The sequence below is a fragment of the Pangasianodon hypophthalmus genome, chromosome 13 (genome assembly GCF_027358585.1).
Source record: "Pangasianodon hypophthalmus isolate fPanHyp1 chromosome 13, fPanHyp1.pri, whole genome shotgun sequence".
Classification (NCBI taxonomy): domain Eukaryota; kingdom Metazoa; phylum Chordata; class Actinopteri; order Siluriformes; family Pangasiidae; genus Pangasianodon; species Pangasianodon hypophthalmus.
The window spans coordinates 1214704-1227914 of NC_069722.1; the positions used below are offsets into that span (position 1 = coordinate 1214704).

At 40.2% G+C, this 13211-nt stretch overlaps 1 protein-coding gene across 2 annotated transcripts; it reads right to left on the reverse strand.

Annotated features, from left to right (window-relative positions):
* Positions 1 to 2285: 2285 nt before the first annotated feature.
* LOC113528610 (perforin-1) lies at positions 2286 to 11792 on the reverse strand. Of its 2 annotated transcripts, none has more exons than XM_034309709.2 (5): positions 11519 to 11792; positions 9893 to 10485; positions 9203 to 9341; positions 7070 to 7287; positions 2286 to 4458 (listed from the first exon to the last, which is right to left on the reverse strand). In XM_034309709.2, exons 2-5 carry the CDS (start codon positions 10435 to 10437, stop codon positions 3573 to 3575), a joined length of 1788 nt encoding a protein of 595 aa, XP_034165600.2. In that variant the 5' UTR covers positions 10438 to 10485; positions 11519 to 11792; the 3' UTR covers positions 2286 to 3572. The 2 variants fall into 2 exon arrangements, with proteins under 2 accessions (XP_034165600.2, XP_034165601.2); XM_034309710.2 differs by lacking the exon at positions 11519 to 11792 and adding an exon at positions 11292 to 11470.
* Positions 11793 to 13211: the final 1419 nt, after the last annotated feature.

Below are 13211 nucleotides of genomic sequence, written 5' to 3' on the forward strand. Positions count from 1 at the left end.
AGGGAGACATCTCACTCTCTTCATTAAAGTAAAATCTCCCCTACCAATGTAAAGACAAAATCCGGTAAGTTCTTAAAATTAATATACTATATCATTTCCAAAAATAGGTTTCTCCACCCTTGTCAGAAAGAGGCACATAAAGTGCACTCTAAATGCCCCTTACAACAGGATGTACCATTGCTTCCCTATTGAAACTACCTCTAGTTTGACTCCTATGTTACATATTTAATCAGTGTGATGAGTTTCTGAAATAAAATCTGGATTAGTCTCGTCATTTCGATGGAATTAGTCCTGGTCTGAAACAGATGTTGAGGTCTTTATTCACACCAGTTAAATAAGACTCATAAAAAAGGGTTCTTTGATATTTAAGGCTGCTTTCACACTTCTTGAATGGTATGATTAAATAAAAATCATCTCACACAGTGTGCACCCTGTAACCATACCAACGCTCTTTGAGTCCTGGGTAGGTTCGGGTAACTAGCTAGCCTAGCTTGCTCTCTATTTGAGATTTATTATTCTCAGTAATAAAATAAAGATAACTCAGTGTAACTCTTATGATGAGGAGGTTGTTTGTCTTCGCTTTAACTTTGGAGACATCATGCACCGGTGAACATCTCAAACATACAGAGTTATGTTTAGTTACATTACAACATCAGAATATTAACAAAGAAATATTTCTAAAAGTAGCCACTTCTATAGGAGTCCATATAAAATGTGTGCTGGGGTACGGAGAAAGTGAGAAAGCAGGCTTAATTCAATTCAATTCAATTCATTTTTATTTGTATAGCGCTTTTTACAAAGGTCATTGTCTCAAAGCAGCTTTACACAAACAAAAGTAAAGTGAAGTGTGTGTGTGTGCCGTCTCTGATGAGCAAGCAGGGCGACGGTGGCAAGGAAAAACTCCCTGAGATGGTGATAGGAAGAAACCTTGAGAGGAACCAGGCTCAACAGAGAACCCATCCTCATATGGGTTTACACTGTAGTGTGCGTGTGTGTGAGCACAATGTGTGTTGGTGTAGTCCATGGAAAACAGCTGAAGCGTTTTCGTGGCAGTATGAAGCATTGCCGGTGGACAGGTCCAGAGTGAAGGGGGGGGAGGTCTGGATCACCGGCAGCTCAGGAGTGTAGCTCGGCAGAAGGAGAAGGAAAGTGGTTAGGTACACTCACAGTCACCGTGTGGAGATAAAACTCAACATCCACGAGTCCCCCAGATCTACTCCTTTGATAAAAACACTAGTCGCTAAATGCTAGGTTAAATAAATAAGTCTTCAACCTCGACTTAAACACTGAGACCGTGTCTGCTTCACGTACATTAACTGGGAGACTATTCCATAATTTTGGGGCTTGGTAAGAGAAAGCTCTGCCCCCTGCCGTGGTTTTGGCAACGCGTGGTACTGATAGACAGCCTGCATCCTTAGAGCGAAGTAGGCGCGGCGGAACGTAAGGTACTAACATATCGCTTAAATACTGCGGAGCGAGACCGTTTAATGCTTTATAGGTTAGGAGTAATATTTTAAAATCGATGCGGAATCTTACTGGGAGCCAGTGTAATGTAGATAAGACTGGCGTGATATGCTCATACTTCCTAGTCCTAGTCAGGACCCTCGCTGCTGCGTTCTGAACTATCTGAAGCTTATTTATGCATCTAGATGAGCATCCAGATAGTAAAGCATTACAGTAATCTAATCTGGACGTGATAAATGCATGGACTAGTTTTTCAGCATCACTTAGCGAAAGTATATTTCTAATCTTAGCAATATTTCTGAGGTGGAAAAATGCTAACCTGCTTACATTATCTACATGCGCCTCAAATGAGAGATTAGAGTCTATAATCACACCGAGATCTTTTACTGTTAGACTACTTGAAACAGAGAGACCATCTAAAGTAACAGTGTGATCTCTAAACTTACTTCTAGCGGCTTGTGGTCCCAGTACCAGAACCTCTGTTTTTTCTGGGTTTAGCAGGAGAAAGTTGCTTAGCATCCAGTCTCTTATGTCTATCGCACATGCCTCAACTTTCTTTAACTGGCTATTCTCATCTGGCCTAGCTGAGACGTATAACTGTGTGTCATCAGCATAACAATGGAAGCTAATATTATGTTTATGGATTATGTTACCTAAAGGGAGCATGTATAACGTGAAAAGCAGTGGGCCTAAGACTGAACCCTGCGGAACGCCATATTCTACTCGATAACGTGCTGAGTGGTCACCGTTTAAATCTACAAACTGATAGCGATCGGTTAAATAAGATCTAAACCAGTCGAGGGCTGAGCCCTTAATTCCTACGACCTTTTCCAGTCTGTGAAGAAGGATATTATGGTCGATAGTGTCGAACGCTGCGCTAAGGTCGAGTAAAATTAATAAACTAATGCAACCCCGATCAGAGGCTAATAGCAAGTCATTGACTACTTTGACTAATGCTGTCTCTGTGCTGTGGTGGGGCCTGAAACCTGACTGATAAAGTTCATAGATATTATTACTTTGTAGATATGAAATTAGCTGCTGCGCTACTACTTTCTCTAATATTTTAGATAGAAAGGGAAGGTTTGAAATCGGCCTATAGTTAGTTAAGTTGTTAGGGTCAAGGTCTGGTTTCTTCACTAGTGGTTTAATAACAGCTAATTTAAGTGATTTTGGAACGTACCCATTGCTCAGTGAGGAGTTAATTATTTTAAGCAGGGGTTCAGTTACGGTTCCAACTATTTGCTTAAGCGAGTTTTTTCATCCTAAAGAGGTTTTACTAAAATTTAAGAACAATTATAAGAATCAATGCTTGACTCCAAAGCTCCAGGACCACAATGCAGGAATTCTGGTGCAAGATATCAATAAAGCTGACTCCTTCTACCTGAATATCCTTATTGCAGATCATTCAGAGTCACATACAGTTTTTGACAATTGGTTAATGCTCATTAAGTCTTTATTTCTCTGGAATAAAAATCCATGCAAAGCTGAATACATATATAATACTCAAAAGCTGATGCTCACCACAATATTCAATGGATACATATGAATATAAATATATTTATGTGAACAGCCTTATTGTAATCAAACTGAACAACGATTCACAAATATTGAAACTTTAACTGTAACTTTAAGTTTTCTGACATCTTCAGGACAGAGGAGTTTGCACTTCTCTGTGGTTTCTAGGTAATATGACAAGCTGCTTTTTTTTTGTCTTATTAACTTCAAGAGAGAAAAAAAGAGAGGCTGGTGAGAGAATGACTGTTTATAGCTGCTATAACATAAGCGAGAACAGGAAATACTTGTTTAGCGGCCATCCCACAAATTATTAAAGCGAAAAAAAACTACGTCTGTTTTTTTCAATAAATAAAAATTTGTTATTGTTGTCAAATTGCTGTCGAACAAGAGGAATAAAACACTTGGGGATGTGCTGTTATAGGAAAATAATCAACTTCACACCACCTCGTCGTGTTTTATTCCTTATTTAATCGATAACACTTTTAATCAGATTTGCACACTGATTTAACGAGTACATGGATTCAGTCGGGTTTGCTGCATAACTGTTTAAACCATAAATATCATAAATGGATTTAAGAAAGTGCTGAACTTGGCTACAGAAGCTGCATGACACTTTTATTAGGATCGTATCTGATCTGCTTAACAGTTAATGGAGCTTCGTCAAGAATCACGCCCATTTCCTGCAGCATGTCCCGTGGAATGGGCCGAGAGTGCCGGGACACGTATACCTTCTCCAGACTAAAATTCATAGGAGATCCAACATAATCTGTGCACGACGGACCCGCTAAACTCGGTGCACACACCACCTCTATTTTATAATAAAGCACGCCATGATTTAAATTACAGAAATTCTCTGAAACACCCGCTTTCAGCGGGACACTGCAGGCCCCTAGCTGGTCGTCATCCCATTTGTTGTCCTCGTCCCACACCTCCAGCTTTAAAGGGTCGTAATTTGACAGAGGGATATCACCGAGATCAAAGGTCATGGCCCAGTGGGGATCGTTGTTGTTGTAGATCACCGGCGTGCGTCCAATCAACATGCTGTTTTTTTCATAAACTTTGACATAACCGTCCGTGGCGGTCGTGTGGTCTCCCCATAACCCTGACGCCCGTAGTACAATCACCTTGGCCCGAGCGATGCCGCGTTTGGATGGGCAGCAGTCAGGGGTCACGCCAGGGTTATTCCTGCATGAACACATACACGGTTCTTTGGGATTGGGTTTGATTCCGGCGCTACAGGGCTCAGAGCAGTTTCTCCACAGAGACTTCTCCAGGATGAAGTCGTGAATGGCTTTGCGCAGGTGCTTTCGGGTCGGGTTGTTGGTGGGGAGAATCTCATGGAGAGGCTGAAGAGAGTACGAAATCACATCTGGGTAGAGCGGGATGGACGCGAGCCACTCTTTATAAGCACCGGGGTCTTTATCTGCAGAGAAGAGGAGCTCGGGCTCCGTGGTGTGGCCTCCTGAGATCTCTGTTAATCTTTAGAACAGAAAAAGAGAGACAGATAGAGACAGAGAGATACAAAGATAGAGTGTGAGAGAGAGAGAGAGAGAGAGAGAGAGCGAGAGACTGTTTAACTTACAGCATTGCCAGCATTGTTGAACTGTATGAATAGTACTGTCTTAATACTTCACACTTCAATTAAATACTTCACATTTAATATATAATTATAATTATAAAATAATTATATTTTTATGTTATATAATTACTATTAAATAATATATATTTTCCTGTTTTATTTATCATATGCACATGTAAATGTTAATGCTCTTTTTTAGTAAATAAATTTTTATCAGTTAAGTGTGGTTAGTGTGGTCTCAGTGTTAGTGCGGTGTCAGTGTTAGTGTGGTGTCAGTGTTAGTGCGGTGTCAGTGTTAGTGCGGTCAGCGTTAGTGCGGTGTCAGTGTTAGTGCGGTGTCAGTGTTAGTGCGGTGTCAGAGTTAGTGTGGTGTCAGTGTTAGTGCGGTGTCAGTGTTAATGTGGTGTCAGCGTTAGTGCGGTGTCAGCGTTAGTGCGGTGTCAGTGTTAGTGCGGTCAGCGTTAGTGCGGTGTCAGAGTTAGTGCGGTCAGCGTTAGTGCGGTGTCAGTGTTAATGTGGTGTTAGTGCGGTGTCAGTGTTAGTGTGGTGTTAGTGCGGTGTCAGTGTTAGTGTGGTCAGCGTTAGTGCGGTCAGCGTTAGTGCGGTGTCAGAGTTAGTGTGGTCAGTGTTAGTGCGGTGTCAGAGTTAGTGTGGTCAGTGTTAGTGCGGTGTCAGTGTTAGTGTGGTCAGCGTTAGTGCGGTCAGCGTTAGTGCGGTGTCAGAGTTAGTGTGGTCAGTGTTAGTGCGGTGTCAGTGTTAGTGTGGTCAGTGTTAGTGCGGTCAGTGTTAGTGTGGTGTCAGAGTTAGTGCGGTCAGCGTTAGTGCGGTGTCAGAGTTAGTGTGGTCAGTGTTAGTGCGGTGTCAGAGTTAGTGTGGTCAGTGTTAGTGCGGTGTCAGTGTTAGTGTGGTCAGCGTTAGTGTGGTCAGTGTTAGTGCGGTGTCAGTGTTAGTGTGGTCAGTGTTAGTGCGGTCAGTGTTAATGTGGTCAGCATTAGTGTGGTCAGTGTTAGTGCGGTGTCAGAGTTAGTGTGGTCAGCGTTAGTGCGGTCAGCGTTAGTGCGGTGTCAGAGTTAGTGCGGTCAGAGTTAGTGTGGTCAGAGTTAGTGTGGTCAGTGTTAGTGCGGTCAGAGTTAGTGTGGTCAGTGTTAATGTGGTCAGAGTTAGTGTGGTCAGTGTTAGTGCGGTGTCAGCGTTAGTGCGGTCAGCATTAGTGCGGTCAGTGTTAATGTGGTTAGCGTTATTGTGGTCAGTGTTAGTGCGGTCAGAGTTAGAGTGGTCAGCGTTAGTGCAGTCAGAGTTAGTGTGGTCAGCGTTAGTGTGGTCAGTGTTAATGTGGTCAGCGTTAGTGCGGTGTCAGCGTTAGTGCGGTGTCAGTGTTAGTGCGGTGTCAGAGTTAGTGCGGTGTCAGCGTTAGTGCAGTCAGAGTTAGTGTGGTCAGCGTTAGTGTGGTCAGTGTTAATGTGGTCAGCGTTAGTGTGGTGTCAGCGTTAGTGCGGTGTCAGTGTTAGTGCGGTGTCAGTGTTAGTGTGGTGTCAGAGTTAGTGCGGTGTCAGCGTTAGTGCAGTCAGAGTTAGTGTGGTCAGCGTTAGTGTGGTCAGTGTTAATGTGGTCAGCGTTAGTGTGGTGTCAGTGTTAGTGCGGTGTCAGCGTTAGTGCGGTGTCAGCATTAGTGCGGTGTCAGTGTTAGTGCGGTGTCAGCGTTAGTGCGGTGTCAGCATTAGTGTGGTGTCAGTGTTAGTGCGGTGTCAGCGTTAGTGCGGTCAGTGTTAGTGCGGTGTCAGCATTAATGTGGTCAGTGTTAGTGCGGTTAGTGTTAGTGTGGTGTCAGAGTTAGTGCGGTGTCAGCGTTAGTTCGGTGTCAGTGTTAGTGTGGTGTCAGAGTTAGTGCGGTCAGCGTTAGTGCGGTGTCAGTGTTAGTGCGGTGTCAGTGTTAGTGCGGTGTCAGTGTTAGTGTGGTGTCAGAGTTAGTGCGGTCAGCGTTAGTGCGGTGTCAGTGTTAGTGCGGTGTCAGTGTTAGTGCGGTGTCAGAGTTAGTGCGGTGTCAGAGTTAGTACGGTGTCAGAGTTAGTGTGGTCAGCGTTAGTGTGGTGTCAGTGTTAGTGTGGTGTCAGTGTTAGTGTGGTCAGCGTTAGTGCGGTGTCAGTGTTAGTGTGGTCAGTGTCAGTGTGGTCAGTGTTAGTGCGGTGTCAGAGTTAGTGTGGTCAGCGTTAGTGTGGTCAGCGTTAGTGCGGTGTCAGTGTTAGTGTGGTCAGTGTCAGTGTGGTCAGTGTTAGTGGTGTCAGCGTTAGTGTGGTGTTAGTGCGGTCAGCGTTAGTGCGGTGTCAGTGTTAGTGTGGTCAGCGTTAGTGCGGTGTGAGTGTTAGTGCGGTCAGCGTTAGTGTGGTGTCAGTGTTAGTGCGGTCAGTGTTAGTACGGTCAGTGTTAGTGTGCTGACAGTGTTAATGTGGTCAGTGTTAGTGCGGTCAGTGTTAGTGCGGTGTCAGTGTGAGGTCTCCTGAGTGTGTAACTCACCGGTCGTTGAAGTTACTGGAGAAGCTGTTTTTATTCTCAGTCTTGGCCTTGGCTTCGTCACAGTGCTTGCTGTTAACATCGGTTTTCGATTTCCCCATCACGCTGGCGGACGCCTCCACGTCCAGACACGTCTTCACCTCGTCCACGCTCAGACCCTGCAGGGACGTCTGGCACTGTCTGATACTGGTCACCGAGTGGACCTTCCCTCCCAGGGTCACCTGTCACGATCAGCATGTTGGGAATCGGCCCATTACCGAGAACTTTTCATATTTAATCACTTACTAAAATCAAAGAAGTGTTTTCTGAAACAGTGACGTTCCTCAAACAAGACTTGACTTTTCGCTCGAGTCAAAAACACACAGAGTGAAAGTTTGCATCACCACCCAGTGTTTCAAAATGGACAATGTATTTATATTTATATTTATAATTAAAATACTACCACTACTACTGCTACTATTATTACTATTAATACCATTACTACCATTACTACAGTTACTACTTCTATTATTATGAGTATTACTGTATTACTACCACTACTACTATTATTACCACTACCATTACTACTACTACTTCTATTATTATGACTGTTACTATTACTATTACTACCACTACTACTATTATTACTATTAATACCAATAGCATTACTACTGTTACTACTTCTATTATGAATACTACTATATTACTACCACTGCTACTATTACTATTAATACCACTACCCTTACTACTACTACTATTATTACTATTAATACCAATACCATTACTACTGTTACTACTTCTATTATTATGAGTACTAATTTATTACTTCCACTACTACTATTACTATTAATACCACTATCATTACTATGTAGTAGTACTACTACTACTATTACTAAATTTATTTTGATAGTACAATTACTACTATTATTACTATTAATTCCACTACCATTAATACTATTTCTACTTCTATTAACATGACTATTACTGTATTACTACCACTACTACTATTATTACCACTACCATTACTACTGTTACTTCTTCTATTATTATGACTTTTACTATTACTACCACTGCTACTATTATTACTACTAATACCACTACCATTACTACCAATACTACTATTTCTACTTCTATTAATATGGCTACTACTATATTACTACCACTACTACTATTATTACCAATACCATTACTACTACTACTACTTCTATTACTATGACTACTACTGTATTTCTTCTACTACTACTTCTACTACTTCACTGACTACTGCTACTATTTCTACTACAACTCATTACTATTAATAACACAACCTGCTATTAATTCTATGCCTACTGCTTCACCCAGATTTATTTTAATTTGTACTATTACTACTACTACTAGTATTACTTCTACTGTGACTACTGCTTCTTCTGCTACTATAATTTTGATTAGTAATATTGCTACTACTAATATTACTAGTACTATTTATATGACTACTACTATATTACCACTACTACTACTACTACTATTATTACTAGTACTATTTATATGACTACTACTATATTACTACTACTGCTACTATTACTATTATTGCTGGTATTAGTACTATCAGTATGGATACTATCACTACAGATTTTATATTTTAGAGTTGAAACTCTTTCACCAGTAATATTTCTGTAACTTGCAGTGTTTGACCATTTATGTTACTTTGTGATAATAAAGGAACTGTGAATCTGTGAAACTCAACACACTAAATGTCTGCTTAGTTAAAATATTTTCTTCAATTTGTCCTAAGGTTACTCAAACTTTTCACTCTTAACACATAGAGAAGTGTACCGAATGAGTCAATAGATCAGGTATTCATCGTTAAGAGATGCCAGTTAAGAGCATTAGACCTGTACACGTGATAAATGAAATCTATGACATTGCAAAAAATTTGAACCAAAAACATAAAGAACCAGGTAAATTTATTAAAATAATCTTCTTAAATAATAACTATCAGTGGATTAATGTAATTAATGGTAAAATAAAAACAGATTTTTCATTATGTTGAAAACACAGGTTAAATCTTTCTTTTCTTTATATATATGTATGTATAATATTTATTGTGAAAAGCATGATGATGAACTGAATTCAACATTTTTCTGAAAACTTTCCTACGACAGCTTGTGCGTCTATTACCTTGGTGATGTAGTGAGTGCCGAAGTTGTCTATGAGCTTGTAGAAGCGTGACTTGAACTGAGGATTGTACTGCTTGGGTAGCTTGCTCAGGGCTTGTTTAAACTCAGGATGAATTAATGGCCTGTTAGAAACCCTGTAACTGGAGATTGGCATAAAAATTAGCACGCATCATAGTATAGACTCTGTGTGAATTAAAACACCAGTTTTACACTGTGCAATTTCAGCAGCTTTTTAAGATTATTACTTGTCACACTGTTTGATATGTGTGATAGCTTGTGATCTCCATGTCAGATTATACGATGAAGATCCTCTAACGATAGACCTATGATTAAAGAAAATTAGTACCTTCTGCTTACATGATTAATTGGCATGATCTGCAGATTCGCTCGTGCAGAAAACAAATTGCATAAACAAAAACATTATTCAAAGGGTGCTTGAGGTAATTTTTCTTCTGTCCATTTTTTGTTTGCCTGTTTTGTTTATGGTTTACAGTTGCCACTTACATATGTGTAGCTGTCCCATGACTTTGGGGTTATCTAGTTGGTGGATTTTACATGAATGTCGTAATGAGATTTGGTCTCAGTGACACTAAATTTGGACTCATGACCAAAGAATTATTTTACAATTTGCGATTTCTCTGGCCGAAATTGGTACAGCGTTAAGCCGGCTTTAAAGGAGAGAATGTCCTACCTGTAATATCCACAGGAAATACTGTGACTGGTGAAACTGAACCTGTCCTTTTTGGTTTTCTCCATCGAATACTCAGCCAACTTGGAGTTGCTGCCTGCCAACATGAGGGACCCCTCTCCCCTCTTCACATCAATTCCCAAATTCATGTTCCAGTTATTCTCGATAGAGGAGGTGCTGGCGCTGACCACAGACTCGCTGGACTGGTAGACAGAGCTGGACACCTTCATGTTGCACTTCTGGCTCGGTCTCCAGTCCACCACAGAAACCGGGAGCTTCTGCTTCTTCCCCTCCATGTAAGGGTTATGGCACAGAGTACAGGATTTGTCCTTCTGTTTCCATCTTTGCATGTCGATGACAAAAGAACCTTTCCGCTGCAGCTTGGTTATGTCAAAGCCTTCTCCAGCGAGGTCGGACCCGGGAGCGAAGTCTGCTTCGGCACAGTCTCGCGCCGTTCCTTTTTCACATGACTGGATCAGAGGAAGGAGGACCAAGAGGGAAAAAAGACCTGACCACCACAAGAGAGCTGGTGTAGGAGACATTGTCATGGAGGTGTGTTTATTGGTGCACTCAGAGGTCCTGATGGTGGTTCTTTCCTGTAGGACAAGTAAGACACGCTAAAATGACCAAGACATGATTGGTAAATCATCAGCACAGCTGATCTGAAATCTAAAAAAGGTTCTAAATATGTATATGTACTACCCTAATACAGAAGTGATAATCTATCAGAGAGGGTTCCAAGTAGAAGTCTTTTAAGAAGCTAATACCCTTTAACTATCCAAAGAACATTTGAGGACCCTTTACAAAACACAAAGTTAATGTATTAATGTCCTTGTTCTAATACAGTATCGTTTCTATAGAAACAAGCTCATTCACAGAGACTTATATGACAGATGCTCCACATAAATGGACTAAAAAAAAACATGTGTAATCATTGATCTGTGAGTGGACGTTTATGTAACGTTTATGCAAGGAGTCTCCAGTGTCAGTGCTTTGTAACAGTCAGAGGTCAAGCTGTAACTTGAAGTTTTCTGACATCTTCAGGACAGACGAGTTTACACTTTGTGGTTTCTCGATAACATGATAAGCTTCGAACAAGAGAGAGGCTGGTGAGGGAGAAATTGTTTATAGCTGCTATAATGTAAGTGAGAACATAAGTGAGAAGTGTGCGGTGATCATTTATAGGAAAATAATAACAGTAACACACACACACAGTGAGTTATTACTTAAATAACATTGCTATTAAAATGATACTTTATTATATTAATAAAATTACTTTATTTTGTTATCTGTCTGAGACATTAACGATGTCTCTCATCTTATGTTTACAGGAAGTGAAACCGGACATAATAGTAATTTTGCATCTGATTAAGGAGACTTATTGTAAAGAGTGTTAGCTTACCTGAGTTTTCCTGAGTTGATATCTGTCGGTGTGTGTGTGTGTGTGTGTGTAAAATTTCTGACTATGCCAGTGGGTGGGCTTCATTACTGTTTCATCAGATAAGTGGTAGAAAAACCTATATGTGGTTGTGATGAATATGTGCCTAGTTCGGAGAAATAAACTGCTTCTGAGCGGTTTATTCTATGGTGAGACTGAGTGAATGAGTGAGTCAGATTTTTGTTACTCACCCAAGTATGCACTGGTAGTTTTCATCCTCTCTACAGTCGTCAGTGAAAACAATACACACTGCATGCATAAAACCTTCAGGTCTCACGTTAGTTCTTGAAATTTAAGTGCAAGATAATTTGACCTGTTATGTAGCATTAACGTCAAGGTTTTCAGAATCTAGAATATTTATGGTAAGGTCTGAAAGCTAGACAGAAACATTTAAAGGCAATTTTTGCAGTGAATGTTTGTGATGTGACGCTTTTGGAAAGCTCTGCCCTGGTGACCACCTCTACACCCCTACAAGCAGTCAAATCAAAACCACACGTGTAGCTTGTGCTCATTTTCTGGAAGTCACGTGGCCTTTGTGGGTGTTCTTGAGGTGTGAAACAAGTTTCAGCCTGAAAGTTGCGAATGCGACATTTAAGTTTTGCTCTGAAATACTTCAAAACTATGGTTATGATTAATAGCAGTGCTTTGCGTAAATGAGAGTTTTATTAAAGCTTCAGAAAACTCACAGCACTGTCTCAGTGAGCAAGTAAAGTTTAGAAATAATGCGCATGAACTCTATTTGTCAATATGTGATAGTTGCTCTACAGGTCATACCCATGGTTACAGCATGTGTATCCCCTATTTTTTCCCCTATGACTAAAGTTGTTGTCATTGTTGTTAATGTGTTTTTTCTTCTAGGCTTTCTTTCTTCTGATGTAGTTGTTATTTTTGTGTATAAATTCACTTTTGCATTTCACCTGCAAACAACTTTTGGTCCCTGTGAAGGAGAGTGGCTATTTGGTCAAAAAAAAAAACCTGTAGCTTTCTGAATGTTGCTCTGGTTGAAGTTCATTGAGGAGCACCCCTCATGTCCACTGTTCTCTATCAGCACTCGTCCTGAGCGTCAAGACTAGTAATTTCCACTCTTAGAGCTTATTTCATCATCAGATAATCTGGTGGTGCGAAAGGGGTCCCTGCACTTTTGGTAATTCTATTTTCTTGTTAAACAAAAATTAAAAAAAAAAAAATGATGCTTAGTTGATTATTATTTCAAAATTCAGAATGGAAAAGAAAGACAAATCATTTTTCATCCATGGGGCTGGTAATGCAAAGGCCCACCATTTACATCAGCTGTTTAACAAATGTTAATCTTCTTAAAGTCCTCATTTTAAAGAGTTTTAATTACCACTGTTGAGTGATCAACAACTTAAAATAATGTTGCTATTTGACAGATATACACTGACATTCTATTAATTTCCTGGCCTTTCTAGATGTTGCGCAATCATTTAGCATTTAGCTTAGTAGAATTATTATCATACCTATAGATCAAAAATGCAAATAAAATACAGTCTTGTAAAGCCTGAGGCAACAAATAAAAAAGTCTCCCTTATACAATGCCTAATTCTTTGGCTAATTTCCAGTCTTTTATGTGGTTTTGGAGATGTAGATATAGTGGAAATTTTGCTGAAGTCTAGCAACCAAGGTTAATGATGTTACTTCAAATACAGTTGAACAAAAGTATGTCTTATACTGCTTAAACTGAGCTGCTGGACTATACACTGGATGACCATATATTGTCGACTCTCAAATGCCTATTATGGGGTTACTCATTAGGTAGTAGCCTATAGCATAAATCAAGTGTAATAGCCTGTTTATTTCATTTTATTTAATTCTGTTTCTTTATTAATGTCATATTAGCACACCAAAATCTATGGCCACTGCTGA